The 26,639-nt window shown below is 41.6% G+C and overlaps 1 protein-coding gene across 1 annotated transcript in view; it reads right to left on the bottom strand.

Moving 5' to 3' along the window:
• The window catches only part of ide (insulin-degrading enzyme), a 47,235-nt gene extending 21,194 nt beyond the window's left edge, over nucleotides 1–26,041 (bottom strand). The window contains exons 1-12 of the mRNA XM_064932155.1: nucleotides 25,952–26,041; nucleotides 24,852–25,034; nucleotides 23,707–23,914; nucleotides 21,592–21,761; nucleotides 20,371–20,493; nucleotides 11,468–11,580; nucleotides 11,162–11,324; nucleotides 10,727–10,819; nucleotides 9,344–9,435; nucleotides 8,761–8,841; nucleotides 8,246–8,349; nucleotides 6,495–6,597 (exon numbers count right to left, since the gene is read on the bottom strand). Coding sequence (XP_064788227.1) covers nucleotides 6,495–6,597; nucleotides 8,246–8,349; nucleotides 8,761–8,841; nucleotides 9,344–9,435; nucleotides 10,727–10,819; nucleotides 11,162–11,324; nucleotides 11,468–11,580; nucleotides 20,371–20,493; nucleotides 21,592–21,761; nucleotides 23,707–23,914; nucleotides 24,852–25,011 — 1,410 coding nt within the window. The 5' untranslated portion in view covers nucleotides 25,012–25,034; nucleotides 25,952–26,041. The remainder of the gene's footprint in view (nucleotides 1–6,494; nucleotides 6,598–8,245; nucleotides 8,350–8,760; nucleotides 8,842–9,343; nucleotides 9,436–10,726; nucleotides 10,820–11,161; nucleotides 11,325–11,467; nucleotides 11,581–20,370; nucleotides 20,494–21,591; nucleotides 21,762–23,706; nucleotides 23,915–24,851; nucleotides 25,035–25,951) is intronic.
• Nucleotides 26,042–26,639: the final 598 nt, after the last annotated feature.

Raw genomic sequence — 26,639 nt, 5'->3', positions numbered from 1 at the left:
ACCCATAGCATGATTTTCAATACTGTCAAAACCATTCATGAAACTTTTTTTACTTGGCTACTTTTAAGTGAATAGCTACAGGTTACAAGAAAGCAGATTGCATTCTTCATTTAAACAGTCACATTATTTTTCATTGTAGGGTAAATCTGTTTGAATTTAATCACTTTTTGACAGCATCCCTTTTGATTTAAATAGACATGTTCATACATGTCTGGCCATGGAAGAAGTGGTCAGAAAGTGCTATATTTTTTAACCTGAATACAAAAACATTCAGGTGATAAAAGTGCTCAAAGTTGACCCATTTTGGATACCCCACTATACAATGAGACATCCACATCTTCATCACTTGAAAATAGTTTGGTTGAGTTCGATATCATTAAAAAGCTTACAGGGTTGCGTGTCATGCCCGATATCGGTTGAGAAACAACATGCTCTTGAATACAGGGGGGGGGGGGTCCATTTCAAATCATAGAAATAGAAGGTATAGAATGGACCTATCCTGTCAGACAACTTCAGTTTAGCTGGTATACCATTGAAATTGACATTTTAACTAATTACTTACACAAAGATGGTGTACATGTGTATTTTGTCTATACTATTTCAATAGGTTTCCTATGGAGGATTGACACCAATTAAAAACATATTCCCATTTAAGTCAACATCCAATGATGTGTGGACCTTCAACCATCTTTGTGGTACCATTTGAAAGTTGAAATTTCAATTTGAGTACATTTAATCAGCCAAAACATGACACCCACCCTGTATTCAAGAGCATGTGTCTCAACTGATGGTCGGGCACAACAAAAACCTCAGATGATGTTGAATAGGGTCTAAACTACAACAAATATGGAAAAATAAATCTTAACGCGATTTTTGATCATTTACGTTTAAGGTGTAAAAAAAAAAATAGTTTGACAACCCTGTTTGTAAGCTTTTAAATAATTCAACTGTTTAACTTTACCAGTGATGAAGACATGGATGTCTCATGGTATGGTGTGCAAAATTCAGGTCAACTTTGAGAATCTTTTATACATTTTATATCTTGAATAGTTTGGCATTCTGGTCCAAGAACTCACTTTCTGAGAAACTCTACAATGGGAAAAGGTTTCGTTCAAATCAAAAGGGGTGAATTCAAAATGGATTTATAAAGCTTGCTGTAGTTGCCCGAAACATCTGATTGACCCAGTCACATGTTTTGTTTACAAAGAGCACAAATGGAGCAAGTTTCATGATTCACTGTTGTACAGCATACATGAGGTGATCAAGTTACATAATTCACTAATAAATGTTAAGCAAAAAAATGTAATACATTTTTGGACATTGGATAAAATCATCCTGCGACTGAATCTAGTTGATTATCCCTGGTCTAAAATGTGCTACATACTCTACAGCTGTGCATTTGGTTTAACTTAGCTAAGTGGCTAGATAGCAAGATCAAAATATTCTCTGCTATTCGAATCTAATCTGTCCTGAATCATTAACTCTCCTGAATCAGAATGTGTTTTGTGCATGTCTAATATTTAATATCTAATATTTGTTTTGTATGTGCAGCAAACTGAGTAGCCTTCTGAGATACTTGTATAACTAACTTGATGAGCTGGATTGTCTGTCTTTGTAATTAGCTTGTTCGCTTGCGGTCTTCAGCATTTAGCTAGAATCCGCTTTAGGAATTCTGTAGTACTTTGTTAGCATTTTGGTAAGATGCACATTGGGCTTTTAAGGGTATAAAAAAAAATATAGCGCCCCTCTGTGTGCTGTGCAAGTAATGCAGTCTAACGCGATACGGTACAAGGGCGGTATAAAAGCAGGGATTTTTCTGCCATTGAAATTCTTTCCGGATCACCCATTTACAAACAGTTCAGAAAAGTATATACATGAATAAAATGTAATATATATTCAAGGATGGAAAAACAAAATCAGTGTAAACTTTACGGCTAAAACCAGATAAAGTATGTAGAAGAGACAATGGGCCTTTATATTCGTTTTATAATATAATCTTTGTTATTTCTCAATCACCAAAATAAAAGATAGGCATGGAGAATTGAAAATGCATTGTTTTGGAATTTATCAGTATTGATTTTGATATTATGTTTGAGCAAAAGAACACTGCATTAGCCATGGGAAAAATTCAGGAAATTAGCTTTAAAATGGGAAAATCTCAGCTCAATGGCAAACTGTAGAATTGAAGGAAAAAAGCTAAAAATAAAAAAACGCAAAAATATGTCCACAATGTCAAGATGGGGGCCTTTAAAATTCAGCCGCACCGAAGGGACGACCACATCCATTGCCACAACCCCTGCCATAACCCCCTTTTTTGATTAAAAAAAAACCTGAAAAGGCATGAAAATCTCAATAACAAGGCTGATTCTTTAAAAAAAAAAAAGAAATTATCCAGATTATGTATACACTGCTCAAAAAAATAAAGGGAACACTTAAACAACACAATGTAACTCCAAGTCAAATCACACTTCTGTGAAATCAAACTGTCCACTTAGGAAGCAACACTGATTGACAATAAATGTCACATGCTGTTGTGCAAATGGAATAGACAACAGGTGGAAATTATAGGTAATTAGCAAGACACCCCCAATAAAGGAGTGGTTCTGCAGGTGGGGACCACAGACCACTTCTCAGTTCCTATGCTTCCTGGCTGATGTTTTGGTCACTTTTGAATGCTGGCGGTGCTTTCACTCTAGTGGTAGCATGAGACGGAGTCTACAACCCACACAAGTGGCTCAGGTAGTGCAGCTCATCCAGGATGGCACATCAATGCGAGCTGTGGCAAGAAGGTTTGCTGTGTCTGTCAGCGTAGTGTCTAGAGCATGGAGGCGCTACCAGGAGACAGACCAGTACATCAGGAGACGTGGAGGAGGACGTAGGAGTGCAACAACCCAGCAGCAGGACCGCTACCTCCGCCTTTGTGCAAAGAGGAACACTGCCAGAGCCCTGCAAAATGACCTCCAGCAGGCCACAAATGTGCATGTGTCTGCTCAAACTGTCAGAAACGGACTCCATGAGGGTGGTATGAGGGCCCGACGTCCACAGGTGGGGGTTGTGCTTAGAGCCTAACACCGTGCAGGACGTTTGGCATTTGCCAGAGAACACCAAGATTGGCAAATTCGCCACTGGTGCCATGTGCTCTTCACATATGAAAGCAGTTTCACACTGAGCACGTGACAGAGTCTGGAGACGCCGCGGAGAACGTTCTGCTGCCTGCAACATCCTCCAGCATGATCGGTTTGGCGGTGGTTCAGTCATGGTGTGGGTGGCATTTCTTTGGGGGGACTGGCCCGCCCGATCCTCAGACCTGAATCAAATTGAGCACATCTCGGACATCATGTCTCGCTCCATCCACCAACGCCACGTTGTACCACAGACTGTCCAGGAGTTGGCGGATGCTTTAGTCCAGGTCTGGGAGAAGATCCCTCAGGAGACCATCTGCCACCTCATCAGGAGCATGCCCAGGGTTGTAGGGAGTTCATATAGGCACGTGGAGGCCACACACACTACTGAGCCTCATTTTGACTTGTTTTAAGGACATTACAAAGTTGGATCAGCCTGTAGTGTGGTTTTCCACTTTAATTTTGAGTGGGACTCCAAATCCAGACCACCATGGGTTGATAAATTTGATTTCCATTGATAATTTGTGTGATTTTGTTGTCAGCACATTCAACTATGTAAAGAGAAAGTATTTAATAAGAATATTTCATTCATTCAGATCTAGGATGTGTTATTTTAGTGTTCCCTTTATTTTTTAAACACATTCAGACTGTTGTTGGCTGTAGATAGATGCAGTGCCCTCAGAAAGTATTCAGACCCTTTTGGACTTTTTTCACGTTACAGCCTTATTCTAATATTGACTTAAAGAAACTGATCCTCAGCAATCTACACAAAATACCCCATAATGACAAAGCAGAAACCGGTTTAGAAATTTTTGCAAATACCTCAACATAAGTATTCAGACTCATCGCTATGAGACTTGAAATTGAGCTCAGGCGCATTCTGTTTCTATTGATCATCCTTGAGATGTTTCTATGACTTGGAGTCCACTTGTGGTAAATTCAATTGATTGGACACGATTTCACACACCTGTCTATGTAAAGGTCCCACAGTTGACAGTGCATGTCAGAGAAAAAAAAAAACATGAGGTCGAAGGAATTGTCCGTAGAGCTCAGAGACTGGATTGTGTTGAGGCTCAGATCTGGGGACTGGTACCAAAACATTTCTGCAGCATTGAAGTTCCAAGAACACACTGGCCTCCATCATTCTTAAATGGAAGTAATTTGGGACCACCAAGACTCTTCCTAGAGCTGGCCGCCTGGCCAAACTGAGCTATCGGGGAGAAGGGCATTGGTCAGGGAGTTGACCAAGAACTCGATGGTCACTCTGACAGAGCTCTAGAGCTCCTCTGTGGAGCTGGGAGAACCTTCCAGAAGGACAATCAGGCCTTCATGGTAGAGTGGCCAGACAGAAGCCAGTCCTCAATAAAAGGCACATGAAAGCCTGCTTGGAGTTTGCCAAAAGGTACCTAAAGACTCTCAAACCATGATGAAACCAAGATAGAACACTTTGGCCTGAATGCCAAGTGTCTCGTTTGGAGGAAACCTGGCACCATCCCTACAGTGAAGAAAAGTGATCTGTTTTTTGTATATTTGCAAACATTTCTAAAAACCTGTTTTTGTCATGTCATTATGGGGTATTTTGTGTAGAATGATGAGGGGAAATTGTTTTTAGAATAAGCTGTAACATAACAATATGTGGAAAAAGTCAAACAACAAAAAAGCAGACAACGCCAATTGTTTTGGTATGTGGCTGGAAAAATGTAACCACTCAAATTCATAGACAGAGCTATTATGGATGCAAGGACTGACCATCCATAATATCAACTTAGCCTCAAAACATGGTTGAAACTATACAGTGTTTATTTACAATTACATTGTTTACAAACAATGGAGTAAAACAGGCTTATTTGTTGGTTTCTGAAGGGGAACACAAGTTGAATTAAGCTCACAAGGCATTTATAAGATGTTCATCAAGAATCAGTGGGTATACAGTACCAGTCAAAAGTTTGGACACACTCTTAGCATTCTCTCAACCAGCTTTATGAGGTAGTCACCTGAAATGCATTTCAATTAACAATTTATTTCCTTAATGCATTTGAGCCAATCAGTTGGGTTGTAACAAGGTAGGGGTGGTATTCTGAAGACAGCCCTATTTGATAAAAGCCCAAGTCCATATTATTGCAAGAACAGCTCAAAAAGCAAAAAGAAACGAGTCCATCATTACTTTAAGACATGAAAGTCAGTCAATCTGGAAAATTTCAAGAACTTTGAAAGTTGCTTCAAGTGCAGTTGCAAAAACCATCAAGCGGTATGATGAAACTGGCTCTCATGAGGACCGCCACTGGAAAGAAAGAGCAAGAGTTACCTCTACTGCAGAGGATAAGTTCATTAGAGTTACCAGCCTCAGATTGCAGCCCATGTGTCTGATGAGTCCAAAAGTGTAAATTTTGGTTCCAACCGCCGTGTCTTTGAGACGCAGAGTAGGTGAACGGATGATCTCTGCATGTGTGGTTCCCATCGTGAAGCACAGAGGTGGTGGTGTGATGGTGCTTTGCTGGTGACACTGATTTATTTAAAATTCAAGGCACACTTAACCAGCATGGCTACCACAGCGACACACCATCCCATGTGGTTTGCGCTTAGTGGGACTATCATTTGTTTTTTCAACAATTCAATGACCCAACACACCTCCAGGCTGTGTAAGGGCTATTTGACCAAGAAGGAGTGATGAGTGCTGCATCAGATGACCTGGCATTCACAATCAGCCTTACTCAACCCAATTGAGATGGTTTGGGATGAGTTGGACTGCAGAGTGAAGGAAAAGCAGCCAACAAGTGCTCAGCATATGTAGGAACTCCTTCAAGACTGTTGGAAAATAATTCCTCATGAAGCTAGTTGAGAATGCCAAGAGTGTGCAAAGCTGTTATTAAGGCAAAGGGTGGCTATTTTGAAGAACCTAAAATATATTTTGATTTTTGATATTTTGATTTTGAACACTTTTTTGGTTACTACATGATTCCATATGTTATTTCATAGTTCTACAATGTAGAAAATAGTAAAAATAAAGAAAAATCCTTAAATGAGTAGATGTGTCCAATCTTTTCACAGGTACTATATATTATTAATTAAAAAATGGATGTGGTAATTGCAGAGTGCCAATTTAAGCATTGCCAATTGACGATTTAAAAAGACGCCCAGTCAGATCAGGGTGAATCTCAAATCTGTCCTCTATTCCTTGTGTCCTTGTTTCTGCTCCTCTTACTGAAAATGCATTGAACGAAAATGTCAGAGAAGAATAAAATCCAATCTTCTACAATATGTTTTGAGGATAAGGCAAGGAGAGGACGTGAGGAATCAAAGATTTCTGAGATTCACCCATAGGGAGATGAGAATATGGAAAATCTGTTGAGTTTGAACGCATTTCAGTCTCACCTTGATGACTTCCTCAGAGATGGGCTCTTGTTTGTAGTGGGTCCCATACCATTCCTCAGTCTTGTCTGTCTGCCCTTCAAACGACTTTGAGACAACTGCAACTCTGCAGTGAGAGGACGGACAGAAACAGGTCTCATTATTAGCATTTATAAACCCCCTTGTCAGATCGTTTTAGAGTCAGACACTTCATTTTCCCTGAGCTGCCTACGGAAGATTTGTATCGCCCTTATGACACCAGCTCGAGTGCCTTCCATAGCAGTGTTCTATTTGTAGGATGCCAATAGTAGTGACTGAAGTAGAGTAGTAGTGACTGTAGTGGTAGTAATACTGCAGAATGTGTTATTGAGCTCCCCCATTGATTCAGGTTCAACAGTTTCTTAAAGTTCTCTTAATTCAACAGTGCGAGGTTTAGGTGAATGTTAAAAGTCCAATGCAGCAATTTCATTCTCAATATTAAATCATTACAGGGTAACAATTAAGTACCTTACTGTGATTTTGATTTAACAATGGTCAAAAATAAAAATGTTTCTTAGCAAAGAGCAATTTCTCAAGCAAGAATTTAGCTCAGACTGTCTGGGAATGGGCTGAGTAGGGATATATTTTTATACATTTTTCCTTTGTCATTATGGGGTATTGTGTGTAGATTGAGACACTTTTAAGGCTGTACTGTAACAAAATGTGGAAAAAGTCAAGTGGTTTGAATACTTTCCAAATGCAATGTCGGAACATTTCTGTGGGGACTTGCTTCCAGTCAGCCACATGAGCACTAGTGAGGGTGGGCACTGATTTTGGGCAATTCGGCCTGACTCGTAGTAGGCGTTCCAATTCATCCCAAAGGTGTTCAATGGGGTCGAGGTCGGGGCTCTGTGCAGGCCAGTCAAGTTCTTCCATACTGATCTCGACAAACCATTTCTGTATGGACCTCGCTATGCGCACGAGGGCATTGTAATGCTGAAACAGGAAAGGGCATTCCCCAAACTGTTGCCACAAAGTTGGAAGCAAAGAATCGTCTAGAATCTCATTGCATGCTGAACGATTAAGATTACCCTTAACAGGAACTAAGGGGCCTAGACCGAACCATGAAAAACAGCCCTAGACCATTACACCTCCTCTACAATACTTCACTGTTGGCACTGTGCATTCGGCATGTAAATGTAACCAAACCCAGATTAGCCTATGGAGATTGAATGGCTGTGTGCTCAATTTTATCCACGGGTGTGGAATTGCCTAATCCAATCATTTGAAGGGTTGTCCACATACTTTTGCATATATAGTGGAGATAGGGTCTCCCGAGTGGCACAGCAGTCTAAGGCACTGCATCTCATTGCTATAGGTGTCACTATAGACACCATGGTTCGATTCCAGGCTGTATCACAACCGGCCCATAGGGCGGCGCACAATTGGCCCAGCGTCATCCGGGTTTGGCCGGTGTAGGCCATCATTGTAAATAAGAATTTCTTCTTAACTGACCTGCCAGGTTAAATAATTAAAAGGTAAAAAAAATGATATAGGACATTACAAATATGTTTATCAAAATGCACTTCAAAACAGAAGTGTCATAGGCGTGTACTCTTAGTTGAGTGGAGCGCTGGTACCCTTGCAACACTACTGAGCAAAACTGACCGAGCTGAGCCAAACTAACTGAGCTGAGCCAATCTGGACTGCGCTGGTTTGATAATGCATTCGCCACAGTCGCTGAAACCATGCTGGAAAAACGAATGTGAAAACAGAATAAAACAAGCCGAACTAACCTGACGTATTCTGGCCTCAGCTTGTCCAGCACCATCTCTATCAGGTCTGGCCTGAAGTCCTCCAGTAGGTACTCTGCTGCTAGGATCTCCTCCAGAGGGTAGTACTGCAAAACAAAGGACAAAAGAAAAACAGGTTTAGGTGCTAACAATGGGGGATGCATTTTACTGTATTCCATGCAGGGGAACACGGTTCACTGGAACACAGTAATACAGAACTGGTGCTCTGCTTAGTTCACAAAAAATAAAAAAGATAGGCACACACCGGTAAAGAAAATCAACAGACCAAAATACACTGGACATCCTACCCTCTATGACTGCCTTGCTAACAGTAATATTTTGACTCTAGCGGGAATGTCAGTTTAATTTAGACTTGGGCTGAGTCTGCTGAGTCTTTACCCACAAAATAAGAGGCTGGTAGACAAGGCAGTCTGATGACATCATCATCAAACAGAGCCACGGAGCTGCAGTGAATCACCGTGGAGATGACCTTAAGAAATGGAGAGAGCACCACCTACGTGCAGTAATCCAGACACTTTGGAGGTGTAGCCACGGGGCCGCTCCTTGTCCTTGAACCTGAAGGCCACTGTGTTTAGGTCCTGCGGTGGAGAGACAAGTCACATGTCAATCACATGCAAATAAAGCATATTACATACAGAGGATTGAGCAACACAATGAGACAATTCAGATGTAATCCATGTGTACTGTTAAATACACCAGAGGTTTAACTAAGAGGCCAACACAAAGACGATTTGAGTCCGTTTCTCAGTCTTGGTACTGACTTCATCTTGGTTTTGTGAAAAGGACTATGCATAAATAATTGACTGATTGTTTTCTGACAGCACGACCCTCAATCCTAAAACAGTGAGAAGATTTTAGTCATTTTAGCAGATGCTCTTATCCACAGTGACTTACAGGAGCAATTAAGGTTATGTCCCTTGCGCAAAGGCACAGAGAGATTTTTCAACTAGTCGGCGCAGAGATTTGAACCAGCGACGTTTCGGTTACTGGCACAAAGCTCTTAACCCCTACGCTACCTGCCACTCAAACTAGAAAGAGCTCAGACACTCGAAGTGAGTGGTACTACAGTGCTGTACTTACCTTGCACTCCTGGAAGACCCACTCCTGAGGCCCCTTCATGCGCAGCTTCTGGATGTACTGGAACATGTGGAAGATGATGTCATCCACGTGCACTACAGAAACAAATGACACTTCAGCGCACAAGGTTGGGCATACAGTGCATTCGGAAAATATTCAGACCCCTAGACTTTTCCCACATTGTTACATTAATTTTTCTAAAATATACAAAAAAAATCCATCAATCTACACACAATACCCCATGATGACAAAGCAAAAACAGGTTTAGAAATTTTTGCAAATGTATGAAAAAATAAAATACCACATAAGTATTCAGACCCTTTACTCAGTACTTTGTTAAAGTGCCTTAGGCACTGATTACAGCCGAGTCTTCGTGGGTATGACGCAACATACTTGTATTTGGCGAGTTTCTCCCATTCTTCTCTGCAGATACTCTCAAGCTCTGTCAGGTTGGACGGGGAGTGTTGTTGCACAGCTATTTTCAGGTCTCTTCATAAATGTTCTATCGGGTTCAAGTCCAGGCACCGGCTGGGCCACTCGAGGACATTGAGACTTGTTCTGAAGCCACTCCTGCGCTGTCTTGGCTCTGTGCATAGGGTCATTGTCCTGTTGGAAGTTGAAACTTTGCCCCAGTCTGAGGTCCTGAGTGATCAGGGGAAGGTTTTCTTTGAGGATCTCCGTACTTTCCTCCATTCAGCTTTCCCTCGATCCTGACTAGTCTCCCAGTACCTGCCGTTGAAAAACATTCCCACAACATGATGCTGCCACCACCATGCTTCACCGTAGAGATGATGACCAAGACCCTTCTCCCCCGACTGCTCAGTTTGGCTAAGCAGCCAGCTCTAGGAAGCGTCTTGGTGGTTCAAAACTGTGTTCTTGGGGACACAGTTGTGCCTCGACAATCCTGTCATCTCAGATCTCTACCGATTCCTTCAATCTCATCTCTTCTGCTCTGATATGCACTGTCAACTGTGGGACCTTATATAGACAGGTGTGTGCCTTTCCAAATCATGTCCAATAAATTGAATTTACCACAGGTGGACTCCAATCAAGTTGTAGAAACATCTCAAGGATGATCAATAGAAAAGGATGCACCTGAGCTCAATTTCGAGTCTCATAGCAAAGGGTCTGAATACATATGTAAATAAGGTTTGCATAAATGTCTAAAAACCTGTTTTCGCTTTGTCATTATGGTGCATTGTGTGAAGATTTATTTATTTAATCCATTTCAGAATAAGGCTGTAATGTAGCAAAATGTGGAAAAAGTCAAGAGATGGATCTGAATACTTTCCGAATGCACTATATGCCACACAGACAGCTTTATGACATGAGGGTGTGGGCACAAACACATGAACAAAACACAATCCCTGAGATCCTAATGCTTACAGAGTCCCTCCTCTGTCAGGTCCACATTGATGATGAAGAACATGAAGCCTTTAGCTCCCTCTTTCTGGCCTCCGACGAGCGTGTTTACCCAGCCTGCACAAGAATAAAGGGCAAAGCTCTCATGATCAATTCAAATACAAACATTTCTACAGCATGTACGGCCAGTATAAACCCTTGAATAATCAGACTGTTACATATTTCTACATTTTATTCATTTAGCAGAGTCTTATCCATAGCGACTTAAGGTTCCAACTTTGGGTTCCAGGACCGAGAAGAGCTTTGACTGGGCTGAGCGGGAGCTACCCTCCCGTAGTGGGAGGTCCAAGAGACCAGAGATTGCAGAACAGAGTACTCAGTTTGCAGAAGAGTTTCTACTATTCTATCAAGCCCTAAATATTAAACGGAGATTCTCTTTATCATAGCCCTCTGGCCTACCTTTGGATTTGAGCTCAGACAGCAGGCTCCCTGGGCCCTCGTGGCCTATCAGGTGGCCCAGGTAGTGGCCTGGGTTGGACTTGTAGTACTTCTGCAGGTCTGGGATAGGGAACGTCACATACAGGTTCCTAATGTCCTTGATAGGTACCACTTTGTAGAATTGCTATGAAGGAAAATTAGGGATGAGATATTTGAATTGAGAAAACAAAAAGTACCTCAGAAGCACAACTTTTCCATGGGATGATGTATTTGATTGTGTATCCATATAATTATTTGTGTCTTGGAGGGAGAAACTAAGGAGCTCACCTTGAGATGCTCCTCTTGGAAGGGGTGGTTGGGGAACTCGGGGATAGGCACATTCTTGTTCTCCACTTCGCCAAACAGCTTGACCACCATGGTGGTGAGCTCATCTAATGACTCTGTGTGAATGAGAAAAAGGGCGAGATTAGTTTAATTTATTAAGATACTCAATCTTCCTGGATTCATACTCGAACAATTCAAATGACAAAACACTTCAAATACAATTGAAGTCAGAAGTTTACATACACCTTAGCCAAATACATTTAAACTCAGTTTTTCACAATTCCCTGTCTTCGGTCAGTTAGGATTAGAGGTTGACCGATTAATCGGAATGGCCGATGAATTAGGCACTGTTTTCATAACAATCGGAAATCGGTATTTTTGGGCACTGATTTGGCAGATTTTTTATTTTTTTCCACCTTTATTTAATCTTTATTTAACAAGGCAAGTCAGTTAGGAAAACATTCTTATTTTCAATGACTGCCTAGGAACGGTGGGTTAACTGCCTTGTTCAGCGGCAGAACGACAGATTTTACCTTGTCAGCTCGGGGGATTCAATCTTGCAACCCTACAGTTAGCTAGTCCATCACTCTAACCACCTGCCTCTCATTGCACTCCACGAGGAGACTGCCTGTTACGCGAATGCAGTAAGCCAAGGTAAGTTGCTAGCTAGCATCAACCATTACACATGGTTGATGATATTACTAGTTTATCTAGCATGTCCTGCGTTGCATATAATCGATGCGGTGCGTACCGTTGCTCCAATGTGTACCGAACCATGAACATCAATGCCTTTCTTAAAATCAATACACAGAAGTATATATTTTTAAACCTGCATATTTAGCTAAAAGAAATCCAGGTTAACAGGCAATATTAACCAGGTGAAATTGTATAACTTCTCTTGCGTTCATTGCACGCCGAGTCTGTGTATATGCAACAGTTTGGCCCGCCTAATTTGCCAGAATTTTACGTAATTATGACATAACATTGAAGGTTGTGCAATGTAAGAGGAATATTTAGACTTATGGATGCCACCCGTTAGACAAAATACGGAACGGTTCCGTATTTCACTGAAGTAATAAACGTCTTGTTTTCAAGATGATAGTTTCTGGATTCGACCATATTAATGACCTAAGGCTCGTATTGCTGTGTGTTATCATGTTATAACTAAGTCTATGATTTGATAGAGCAGTCTGGGTGGTGGAGGGCAGAAGCAGGCGGGTAAACATTCATTCAAACAGCACTTTCGTGCGTTTTGCCAGCAGCTCTTCATTGTGCGTCAAGCATTGTGCTGTTTATGACTTCAAGCCTATCAACTCCCGAGATTAGGCTCGTGTAACCGATGTGAAATGGCTAGCTAGTTAGCAGGGTGCGCGTTAATAGCGTTTCAAACGTTACTCGCTCCGAAACTTGGAGTAGTTGTTCCCCTTGCTCTGCATGGGTAACGCTGCTTCGAGGGTGGCTGTTGTTGATGTGTTCCTGTTTCGAGCCCAGGTACGGGCGAGGAGAGGGACGGAAGATATACTGTTACACTGGCAATACTAAAGTGCCTATAAGAACATCCAATAGTCAAAGGTTAATGAAATACAAATGGTATGGTCCTATAATTCCTATAATAACTACAACCTAAAACTTCTTAACTGGGAATATTGAAGACTCATGTTAAAAGGAACCACCAGCTTTCATATGTTCTGAGCAAGGAACTTAAACGTTAGCTTTCTTACATGGCACATATTGCACTTTTACTTTCTTCTCCAACACTTTGTTTTTGCATTATTTAAACCAAATTGAACATGATTCATTATTTACTTGAGGCTAAATTGATTTTATTGATGTATTATATTAAGTTAAAATAAGTGTTCATTCAGTATTGTTGTAATTGTCATAATTACAAATAAATAAATGTACATTAAAAAATAAAAATAAAAAATTGGCCGATTGATCGGCATCGACTTTTTTTGGTCCTCCAATAATCGGTATCAGCGTTCGAAAATCATAAATTGGTTGGCCTCTACATAGGATTACCCCTTTATTTTAAGAATGTGAAATGTCAGAATAAGAGAGAAGGATTTATTTCAGCTTTTAATTATTTCGTCACATTCCCAATGGGTCAGAAGATTACATACACTAAATTAGTATTTGGTAGCATTGCCTTTAAATTGTTTAGCTTGGGTCAAACGTTACAGGTAGCCTTCCACAAGCTTTCCACAATAAGTTGGGTGAATTTTGGCCCATTCCTCCTGACAGAGCTGGTGTAACTGAGTCAGGTTTGTAGTCCTCCTTGCTCGCACACGCATTTTCAGTTCTGCCCACAAATGTTCTATAGGATTGAGGTCAGGGCTTTGTGACGGCCATTCCAATACCTTGACTTTGTTGGCCTTAAGCCATTTTGCCACAACTTTGGAAGTATGCTTGGGGTCATTGTCCATTTGGAAGACCCATTTGCGACCAAGCTTTCACTTCCTGACTGATGTCTTTAGATGTTGCTTCAATATATCCACATCATTTTCCTCCCTCATGATGCCATCTATTTTGTGAAGTGCACTAGTCCCTCCTGCAGCAAAGCACCCCCACAACACCCCCACCCCCGTGCTTCACGGTTGGGATGGTATTCTTTGGCTAGCAAGCATCCCCCTTTTTCCTCCAAACATAACGATGGTCATTATGGCCAAACAGTTCTATTTTTGTTTCATCAGACCAGAAGACATTTCTCCAAAAAGTAAGATCTTTGTCTCCATGTGCAGTTGCAAACTGTAGTCTGGCTTTTTTATGGCGGTTTTGGAGCAGTGGCTTCTTCCTTGCTGAGCGGCCTTTCAGGTTATGTCGATATAGGGCTCGTTTTACTGTGGCTATAGATACTTTTTTGTACCCGTTTCCTCCAGCATCTTCACCAGGTCCTTTGCTGTTGTCTTGGGATTGATTTGCACTTTTCGCACCAAAGTACGCTCATCTCTAGGAGACAGAACGTGTCTCCTTCCTGAGCGGTATGACGGCTGCGTGGTCCTACTGTCACGTTCGTCGTAAGGAGGAGACCAAGGCGCAGCGTGATACGAATAAATACTCTTTAATTAAACGAAGAAACACTAAACGAACTTACAAAATAACAAAACGAACGTGACGCTATATAAACCGAGTGTAGACACAGGCAACTACACAGACAATATCCCACAAAATACCCAATGAATATGGCTCCCTAAATATGGTCCCCAATCAGAGACGACGATAAACAGCTAAATCTGATTGAGAACCAATCTTGGCAACCATAGACATATAAACCCCTAGACTAGAAAAAAAAACATACAGAAACCCGAGACAGAACAAAAACACATATGCCCACCCTCGTCACACCCTGACCAAAATAATACAGAAAACATAGATAACTAAGGTCAGGGCGTGACACCCATGGTGTTTATACTTGCGTACTGTTGTTTGTACAGACGAAGGTGGTACCTTCAGGCGTTAGGAAATTGCTCCCAAGGATGAACCAGACTTGTGGAGGTCTAGAGTTGTTTTTCTGAGGTCTTGGGTTGTGTTTCAGAGGACGCATGGCTCTCGACCTTCGTCTGTCCCGAGCCCGTACGGGAGTTGTAGCGACAAGACAATAACGACTAACAATTGGATACCACGTAATTGGGGAGAAAAAGGGGGTAAAATAAAAAAATACATCAACAGGTACACCTCCAATTGACTCAAATGATGTCAATTAGCCTATCAGAAGCCTATCATTTTCTGGAATTTTCCAAGCTGTTTAAATGCACAGTCAACTTAGTGTATGTAAACTTCTGACCCACTGGAAATGTGATACAGTGAATAAGTGAAATAATCTTGTCTGTAAACAATTGTTGGGAAAAATTACTTGTGTCATGCACAAAATAGATGTCCTAACCAACTTGCCAAAACTATAGTTTGTTAACAAGAAATTTTTGGAGTAGTTGAAAAACGAGTTAATAACTCCAACCTAAGTGCATGTAAACTTCCGACTTCAACTGTATACTGTAACCGCAACTGTATACTGTAACTAACTACTAATTGCATGTAGATGAAACACTGTTTAATTGCATGTAGATGAAGCACAAGTTAGGTTTGGAATCTTGTACATTAACAAGAGCGGTCAATAATGCTAGCAAAATGTGCCCAGACACTATCAACCTTGTAGCTGTGAAAGCCATTAATGAAGTCATGCCATTGTAAACCCAGCTGCCAAGTGCAAGCCAATTTAATTTCACTATAGAGGACATGGTGTCACTAAATGGACCATTTCAACTGGTAATGGACACACCAGTGACACAGCCTACTGTATCCCCAGTGACTCGTTGGATCATGGCTCGTCTGTGGCTCACAGAATTGGAAAGGTGAACAAGGATTATTCAGGATTTTTTTACTGGGGCTGGTGGGGACACAGTATTAAAAGGGGAAATAACTGCAACTGTAAAAGTAGACGTCATATAAATTATTCTCTTTGGTCCTGATCCTTGCTGAGACTGAAATGTACTGTATTACATTCGAAGGCAGGGTTTCCCAAACTCATTTGGTTTTTGGCCTAGCACTACACAGCTGATTCAAATAACCAAGTTTTGATTATTTGTATCAGATGTGTAGTGCTAGGGGGGAAAAACAAAAACTGCACCCAGGGGGAACCAAAGATTTTTGTTTGGAAGATGTAGGCAGTGGTCTGATGCCGAACAATAAATTAAATTCACATGAGCTCCACAACGCCTACTCCACCCATGCTCTACCAAGGTTTTCCAGCACACAGCTTTGACCTACTACAGTAGCTATGTTGGTATTGTACTTGAAACAATGTGTAGGCAGGATGCTCAAACAACCTAATTCATATTCTTAGAGGTGCTTCCACAATAATGTGATTTGCAAAGCATACAAGTTAAAGTATTGGATTCCTCACACAAATGCCACACTAGTCCCATTCTACTACCTTTTTCAAGCTGTTTTTAAATTATATGAAAGGAAGCTTTGCTTTTATACTTAAAATACCATCATGATTGATTGAGGTGTTTTGTCTTGTTGTAATGTGGTGCCTGCCTGTACTTCCTTAAAACTTTTTAGCAATACATGTCATTGAGAAAAAACTATTTCATAACATATTGTTTGGGTCAGTAGGTGCCCAACATAATATCAGGTGGTGGTGTGTTGGACAGTCACACATATATAGAGGTATATAGGGCCTGTCTCCCTCCATTCATCATTTCTGTAATCGTTAGCTTACCTGTATAATAGACATAAGCTCAGAAACACGTTTTGCAAACATGATCCTGTTTTATCAATTGCTGTGCTGATCAATGGGCAGTTCATTACCGCACTCAAGTGAATATATAGCTTAAGTTGTGTGTATTCTTTTTGCAATAAAGGTGACGCTACAATACACATTTACAATTGGCCTATATCTAAAAACACATACACTGCTCAAAAAAATAAAGGGAACACTTAAACACAATGTAACTCCATGTCCAGAGCATGGAGGCGCTACCAGGAGACAGGCCAGTACATCAGGAGACGTGGAGGAGGCTGTAGGAGGGCAACAACCCAGCAGCAGGACCGCTACCTCCGCCTTTGTGCAAGGAGGAGCAGGAGGAGCACTGCCAGAGCCCTGCAAAATGACCTCCAGCAGGTCACAAATGTGCATGTGTCTGCTCAAACGGTCAGAAACAGACTCCATGAGGGTGGTATGAGGGCCTGACATCTACAGGTGGAGGTTGTGCTTACAGCCCAACACCATGCAGGACGTTTGGCATTTGCCAGAGAACACCAAGATTGGCAAATTCACCACTGGCGCCCTGTGCTCTTCACAGATGAAAGCAGGTTCACAATGAGCACATGTGACAGACGTGACAGAGTCTGGAGACGACGTGAATAATGTTCTGCTGCCTGCAACATCCTCCAGCATGACCGGTTTGACGGTGGGTCAGTCATGGTGTGGGGTGGCATTTCTTTGGGGGGCCGCACAGCCCTCCATGTGCTCACCAAAGGTAGCCTGACTGCCATTAGGTACCGAGATGAGATCCTCAGACCCCTTGTGAGACCGTATGCTGGTGCAGTTGGCCCTGGGTTCCTCCTAATGCAAGCCAATGCTAGACCTCATGTGGATGGAGTGTGTCAGCAGTTCCTGCAAGAGGAAAGCATTGATGCTATGGACTGGCCCGTCCGTTCCCCAGACCTGAATCCAATTGAGCACATCTCAGACATCATGTCTCGCTCCATGCACCACAGACTGTCCAGGAGTTGGTGGATGCTTTAGTCCAGGTCTGGGAGGAGATCCCTCAGGAGACCATCCGCCACCTCATCAGGAGCATGCCCAGGCGTTGTAGGGAGGTCATACAGGCACATGGAGGCCACACACACTACTGAGCCTCATTTTGACTTGTTTTAAGGACATTACATCAAAGTTGCATCAGCCTGTAGTGTGGTTTTCCACTTTAAATTTTGAGTGCGACTCCAAATCCAGACCTCCATGGGTTGATAAATTTGATTTCCATTGATTATTTTGGTTTGATTTTGTTGTCAGCACATTCAACTATGTAAAGAAAAAAGTATTTAATAAGAATATTTCATTCATTCAGATCTAGGATGTGTTATTTTAGTGTTCCCTTTATTTCTTTGAGCAGTATATATATATATATATATATACACACATAATTTTAATAGCAGGACACTGTAAAGTCCATTATTCCTCTAAAGAATATAAATTAGGCTGTTTGAGAAGGTTTGAATGCTTTCCAGTTTCAGACCAATGCCTACCTCTTACCGGAAGGTGATTATACAACATTTCCACATGCAAAAAGTGTCCTCAAAAAATGTAATTTTCACTTAAAAATATGTTTTTAAATGGATGTGTTTTGTCACAATTTATTGTCCAGGGCCTGGTTTCCCAAAATCATCTTAAGGCTAAGCTCATCGTTAGAACCTTCATAGGCGCTTCGTTAAATCTCAGAGCCGTTTCCCAAAAACAATTGTTACTAAAGTTGCACTTGAAAAAAAAATGATTTACCGACTGCCTCAGACCACTCGTAGAACAGCTAACTCCGGTCCAGCCTATAAGTGGTTCAGATTTGGTCTGGTCCGGAATGAGAAATGAAACATTCTTCCTGAGTTGTTCATTTTCTTCAAATGTAAAGACACAACCTAGAGTTGAGCCAATGTCTTAAGTAGATTAACATGTTATTTCTACATCCTTCTGAAAGAGACGTTTTCATTTGACAAAAACAACTTCATATCGAAGGAGTGCTTTTGATTTGACGGCGGCACACGCACAGTTCGCTGCGAGAAGACCGTTAGATCCGATAAGGTGTTTCTGCGCATGAGCTTAGCTAGCCAACGTCACCATGACATCGCCTACAAGCATGATCTGGCATTTCCATTGGAGAAGCAGTTTCTGCCCATCAATCACTCCAGTGTTTAATTGGTATATTGTAATTACTTCGCCACCATGGCCTATTTATTGCCTTACCTCCCTTATCTTACCTCATTTGCACACACTGTATATTGATTTTTTTCGACTGTATTATTGACTATGTTTGTTTATTCCATATGTAACTCTGTTGTATGTGTCAAACTGCTTTGCTTTATGTAACCGATATGAAATGGCTAGCTAGTTAGCGGTGTGCGCGCTAATAGCATTTCAATCGGTGACATCACTCGCACAGACCTTGAAGTAGTTGTTCCCCTTGCGATGGGCAACGATGCTTCGAGGGTTGCCGATGTGTGAAGAGGGTCCCTGGTTCGAGCCCTGGTTCGAGCCCAGGTAGGGGCGAGGAGAGGGACGGAAGCTATACTGTTACATTTACTCTTGGCCAGGTCGCAGTTGTAAATGAGAACTGATTCTCAACTAGCCTACCTGGTTAATTAAAGGTGAAATAAAATAAAATAAATAATATTCGTACAATACTGCCTTTGCTATAGTCTCGTTTTAATCTGACATCTAGAATTTGAGCTAGATAGGCGCTATAGCCCCCACAATAATAAGTGATATAAGACCCATGCTTTTAGTTGGAAGTTTTAGTTCAAACAGCTGAGCAAACAGATGACTGCAGGACTTGGCTGAGTGTTTTGGGGGCTCAGTCCCAGACAGTTACAGGAGAGGAGTGTTTAGAAAAGCACTTCCTAGCCTTTAGTGTGACCTAAGAGAGGATGTGAGAACTTTTAGCTCTGTATTGCTGACAGGTTATTTCCTCCATCTAAACCAGCTTAAGATCTCTGATCCAAGCAGCAACTCTCTGATTGGATACTTTTTCCACCACTGACAATTGTAATACTTGAGTAAAAGTAAAGATACCCTAATAGAAAAGGACTCAAGTAAAAGTGAAAGTCACCCAGTAAAATCCTACTTGAGTAAGTCTAAAAGTATTTGGTTTTAAATATACTTTTATCAAAAAGTAAATAATTTCAAAAATAAACTTATGTATCGAAAGTAAAAGTGTAAATAATTTCAAATTCCTTATATTAAGCAAACCAGACGGCACCATTTTCTATTTACGGATAGCTAGGTGTACGCTCCAACACGTAAACATAATTTACAAATGAAGCATGTGTTTAGTGAGTCCGCCAGATCAGAGGTAGTAGGGATGACTAGGGATATTCTCTTGATAAGTGTGTGAATTGAACAATTTCCCTGTCCTGCTAAGCATTCAAAATGTAACGAGTACTTTTGGGTGTCAGGGGAAAAGTATGGAGTAAAAAGTACATCATTTTCTTTAGGAATGTAGTAAAGTAAAATTAAAAGCTGTCAAAAATGTAAATAGTAAAGTAAAGTACAGATACACACACCCCCCCCCCCCCCCCAAAAAAAACTTAAGTAGTACTTTCAAGTATTATTACCAAAGTACTTTGTTACATATGTGGACGTTGGCGCGTACACGAACACACCGGCTAACACCATACACACAACACACCCTTACCTCTTCCCAGCACACACAGTCCCATGAGGTTGGAGGAGTAGTAGGTGGAATGGAACTTCAGGAGCTCCTGGCGGATGTTGATCCCATCCTTGGATGGCCTGGTCTCCAGAGTCAACTTGTTACCTGAAAAATCAACCAGATATAATTATTAAACAGCTAGTCAATGCATCCATTAATGTTTTTGTAATATATGTTGTAATATATGTACAATGCAGTGAGTGCTTGATCTAACTGGACTAAAGACTTCATATGATATGTTGAAGAAAAAAAGAAAAGTGTCAGTGGCAAAAATGAGGACATCAAAGCATCAAATCAATTTGTTAAATGCCAGAATGTCATCATCAAAGAGGACTTTATGAAACAGTCCACAGTGGGGGGGAGAATACATCCACTTATAAGGAAAACAAGCTTGTTCTAAGAAAACCAATGGGTGAACGAAATAAATCCCAACAGTGATGCAATTTCAATTTTGAGTAAGGCCCTCAGTGACAGACTGACCACTTTTCTGTCCTCTATGGGCTAGCACTTTACTAATTAGCCTACACAACCACAGCCAATCTAGCACTTCATCTGTGGCAGGCTAGCTGGTGGGCATTTCCCTATGCTAAAACAAATAACAGAGCCACACAACATCTAGAACATCTGGAGAGATTGAAACTGTGAAAGGGACCCTTCACCACATCATGGTCAAAATATTAATAATCTCCAGCACCATAGTGTATACATGTGAAAATGTATTTGTGTTGAAGAGTCCCTTTAGGCATTTATAAGAAATTGATGTTTTTGTGAAGGCTGTCATGGCGGTGTTTGTCTCCGACATTCACTTATTATTGAGTGTTTTGGCCTGAGCTGGTCCAGTTTCCATTATAAGCTGAAAATAAAGCTTATATAACTCAACACTGCCACCAGCTGGCTCTTCTTGCCTGGGAGCAACTCTAAGTCTAATCATATGAGAACACAATCAGAGAGAAAGAGTCAGCACATTAAAGGCTGAGAGGAATTGAGTTGTTTTAAACAGGACTGCCGGGTCATGTTCATAACGGGAAAACTGTACCTAAATGTTTTGCAACGGAAGAGGAAGTCCTGGTAGTTCCTCCATTTTCAGTCCTGTTTCAATTTGTTGTATTCCATTTTGTGCCTAACGAACATGACCGTGGGTTGATACTAGCTGGGTTGGGTTGACCCCTGTCTATAGTATGTAAGGTGGCGTGAGGTTTTTACCGGTCCCAAATTTGCTGAACGGGTGGTTGGGGTTGCCAGTGGCCTTCTCCAGCTGGAACAGCCTCCAGGCATCATTCATCAGGTTCTTCTCATGCTCGGAGTCCACAGCGTTCACCTCACGGTCCTTACAGCTCTCGTCAAACAATGGGCACAGGAAGAACTGAGCAAACCTAGATACATACAGGACAAGACATTAATTTAACAAGTTAACATGTATACTAAGCAAAAACAGAATAGGCTATTTAGATTAGAACACTGGGGTCATTGGATGAATTTCTTTTGAAAATTAACTTGATTGTTCTGGTGAAGGCCTTCAGGTGATGACTGTGCAAAACGTGTATTAGGTGTGTGTGTGCGCTATTTATGGTTCCAGACCAGAAGTTTTTGACTACAGTAAAATGTGGAAAATCCCACTGTCTGAATTCAGATGTATACTTTTCGTCTGCAGGCTCAATAGACAGCAGTGACATTTGGCAGACCTGTATGCAAAGCTATTTGAATGCCACTGAGCAAGATCAACTGCCATGCAGAGCAGAATGACTGCAATTAAGTGAATTGGCCAAAGTAAATGCCATCTGCAGCTCGGCTTTGCACAGCCTGCAGCTACAGATTGTCAACATACGTAGCTGGACGAAGCAGAAATCTGAGATGTCACACAAGCAAGTTGTCCAATTATATATTCAAATGGCATTCTCCACCTGTAAAAACTATTATGGTAGCCCCATACACCCATTTTCAACAAACATCCTTCATTTGTAGCACTATTCTCTGAAGGTTCATGATATGGATTGAAAAAATGGCTTCCAAAACCCAGATCACAGACTCCAGTGTTCCATTACGTTCATGAGCATTTGAAAAGAGAAAGCTTAATAAATAATGAAATGAATTGCTGTCCAGATGGTTTTCATGCATTACCAGCAGCACTATGGAACTATTAGGATGATAAACTATGAGGCTTGAACAGGTGCTTCCAAGGCAATATTATTACAAAGTGGGTAAGCTTAACACAAATCTACAGCTAGAGGATACACTAGTACTCTATCCAAAACACATAATTTAGGTAACACAGTTGTCTTTATGGACTGAGGAAAGGCGCGTGTTCTAAAAAAGGCCTCATCATTCAAGACGGGAACCCTTAGTAAACCTGAAGCTTCCCCATCCAATGGTTTGTATTCTAACAGTAACTCTTCAACTTACCCACGCCTAGTTAACATGTGAGAGCCAAAGAAACCAATTCCACCCTTGAGGTCTCAGGTACTGGTAGGGGTGAAATTGACACTGGAACTGGTAACTGGAGACTCGTGTCCTGGTGGCTCTCTGGGATTAACGCCTGTGCTGTGTTCAGGACGTTTTTTTTACGTTCTGGAACGTTCAATTGAACGGAAACGGTGCTGCACTGAACAACCAATTGAAAAACTGGGAGGGGGTTGGGTTGTAGAACGCTGACAGCATTACCTCGGCCATTTAAATACGTTGTCACTCATTGCTACAGCCACACCTCGCCACAACCACCAAACACGCGCAAACATACCTCAAAGTCGGTTCAAGAGTGTACAAAACGTTATTGGGGAAACGTGTTGTTAGGTACAAACTGTTGCGTAACATTGCACAAGTTCAGGCAAACTGAACGCACCTCAGGTAGACCCAGGGGATGGATCCCATATTAATATTTAGAGAACACCCACTTAGTCTACACACATCATGTGGCTCTATAGAACCTGAGTAGTTCATTATTCAACATCGAAAAACAACAGACGGCTCAGTTGAGTATGTAAAGAAAACTTATTTTGTACCACTTCTCTGCCAACTAAAGGCCAGTCCAGTTTGGGAGGGATTTTACAGCAACATAAATTGGATAGTCATAAGGAAAAGCATAATATTTCACACAGACAGCCTAATCGGGTTACAGTGGCACATCCAAGCTGTCAAAATGGGAGAGTCATGGGAGAATTTCTATGCCATAACCTGGGTCATATTCAAAAAGCACCTGACGGAAGAAAGGAAACAAAAGGGGAAGGGCTAGCTGAACTTGTCCAATAAGAAACGCTTGTTGTCCAATAAGTAAAGTCCATGTTGCAAAAAGTCCATGTCTACATTGTGCCCTAATGAACCCACCTGTCTAGTGCTCCCTCCAGGTGCTCATGGGATACGTCAAAGTAGTAGTTGGTGTGCTCGCCGCTGGTGAAGGCATTGGAGCTGCCAGCATGCTCACTGAGAAACTGGCTGTACTCATTCTCCTTGGGGTACTTCTCTGTGCCCAAGAACAGCATGTGTTCGCAGAAGTGGGCAATGCCTGATATGTTCCCTGGGTCCGACAAAGAACCTGAGGTTGCAGACATGTGTCGAACAGATAATTAGTATGTTTATTTGCTTCCACACACTGCTGTGCATAAAGTAAAACAACGTAAATTGATGTTAAGCTGCTGGCAGCCATAACACTGGAGAGATGCTGTTTTTAACCACAAAGACACTAAAGGATTCAAGCTTTCAGGCTGTCATAGTTCAAATCCTGTTAAAAAGATGGTGGTACTTTTGTATACATTTTAACCAGTAGTTCTGAAAGTAGCACACACGAGCCAAAAGTGGTCCGTGAAAATTGTGTACTGTGTCACATATGTGCACATCATTGCACTCTCTCTGCTGTGTCCACTTAGCCATTGGGCCCAGCCTGCAACCTCATTGGCTAATGTTGGGCAGGCCTCTTGCTTGCTGTCACTCAAATGCGAGGGGCTGAAGCTCGTTGGCGAGAACTTGAATTGGTAGGGAGCTGGCCTATGTTGCAGGAAATTTAGGACACAGCTTCAAGAAAAGTTGCTTTCAAACTAAGGATTTCGTGGCTAATTGAGGTAAAACAGTAATTCTGCAGGTATGAACTACACATTAACACATCCAGCTCAAAGCAGGAGGTTTAAAAAAATAGTACCAGAGCATGTTTTTAAATTAAAGGAGAAAAACAGCGGCAGAAAGAGTGCTATAAAAGGATACTCTTCAATGTGGACCTGTGGGAAATAAACTAGGAGTGAAAAAGAGAAACGGACGCATAACATTTTACACGAATACCAGAGACAATGTTAACAGGGGTTGAAACAAATAAATAAAGACACAGAAAGAGAGGTAACATTTAAGGAGAGATTGGGTTTGCTATGGGAGGAGTAGAGAGGGGTGGAGACACCTGTAGAAAACTAATGAAAGAGGGAGACCAGTAAGAATATGGCTGGGAGACTGCCTGAAGGCTAGGCTAGAGGTGGTGAATACTGCACCTATGTTGACGTCCAGCCCTGCTGAGGACTTGTCTGTGGTGGGGTCACTGATGAGCACAGCCTTCAGGCCATTGGTGAACTCTAGACCCCTGTAGACCCGTTTGTCCTCTGGAGAGCGGACGATCTCACTGACCACCCTCTTCATGGCAGGGTCTGTCATTCTGAGGGGCAGAGACAACAAGCCTGTACAGCACAGGGCATAATCTTGTTATTATTCTACCCACTATTTAGAATTTGACTAGACAAACAATCTACAGGTGGACGTTACAATGATATTATTAGATATTTAGATCCCAAATTGGCAGTGCCCTCAATTAAGAATCAAGGTGGAGGATTGACTGCCCTTCATAGGCTGAGCAGGCGCCAGCATTCAGTCAACAGCGGACCGATAGTACTGTGCACACGAGCGCGTCGGTGATTTTTACAAATACATTGAAAATAAACAATGAATTCAACAGGCAGATATGCAGAATTGAATAGGTTGACCTGGAAATACGTTTTAAAATATCTGGGTGTATCAACCAGTCCACTATGAAAACAACAGCGAACACATGGATTAACGTTACTAACCACACTCCTCAATAAATTAACAATTTACCGTTAAACAGCTCTGTACACCAAGTAAACAACTCATATGAGTTATAATAGCTAGCTACTGGTTTACTACAAGCTAAGATACTTTGTTCAAAGTACGAGTGTATTTTTCCTGGTTTGAGGCTGGTTTGAGTTTGCAAATTAGCCGCACTGGGATAGCCGGGTGACGCCAGCAAGAGATTAATCTCATTAACTGGCTAGCATGATTCCTAGGCTAGCTAGAATTTGTGCGTATCTGGTACACCCAGGCGAGGTAGCTAGACTGGCTGGTTATAAATAGATATTTCCTTGGTTAGCTAGCTATTAAAGACAATTTGCTGCCTTTGTGTTACGGAGCTAGCTATAAATGCTATCCTGCTAATGCTTAGTCAGCCCGCGCTAGCTAGGTAGCAAAGCTAGCTACTGCTGTCATTGTGTGGCTAAGTAACATTACGGTAAGCTGGTTCATTATTTGCTAATTTCATGAGAGATTTTAAAGTGAATAGTATCTGACATTTAACACTCACTTAAAATGTTGATTAAAGTACAAACTATTCCCCGCAACCAGAAGCTGTCTCGTTAATAACTGGGCCGGTCGACTAAAACATTGCGGCATACTTCAGATAGACAAAATCAGAGAGAACTTCTTCTTCGATAGGTTTTAACGGCGGTTGGCATCCAATAAATGTTTCATTACTGCCACCTACTAGACTGGAGTACTTTGCTTGAAAAATAACCCATAAATAAACAAATACACTACCATAATCTAACACAACACTCACAAAAAATCTAAAATAACAGCACCCTCCTCCACTATTGAAATCTATTTAGTCCTACCTCAGGCCAACAACCTGAAAGGAAGGGACATTGCCACTTAAGACAATGTAACCCTTCTGATGTCAAGTATCCCACACACAAATACCTCTCTGCAGCTGCCACCACAACCTACATTTTTGGCTACTTTCATTACTTCCCTGCAGTACAGTTTATAACCATTGCTATAAATGCTAAAACTCCAATCTTAATAAAACATATAATCACTTGTTGGCCTATCCCTCTGTAATGGTACAGATCTGCTACTCACACCACTCCTCCCAGGATCCTTCCCCCTTGACCCATCCTCCTCTACTTTCTTCACTAACTCAACCCATGAGAACTTCTGCACTACTCTAACCCTGGAAACCTCAACCTGCCTCTCTCGCACTGGACATTTCT

The sequence above is a fragment of the Oncorhynchus masou genome, chromosome 23 (assembly GCF_036934945.1).
Source record: "Oncorhynchus masou masou isolate Uvic2021 chromosome 23, UVic_Omas_1.1, whole genome shotgun sequence".
Lineage (NCBI taxonomy): Eukaryota > Metazoa > Chordata > Actinopteri > Salmoniformes > Salmonidae > Oncorhynchus > Oncorhynchus masou.
Note: the sequence above shows the minus strand (reverse complement) of the source record. Positions and strands in the feature narration are given on the sequence as shown.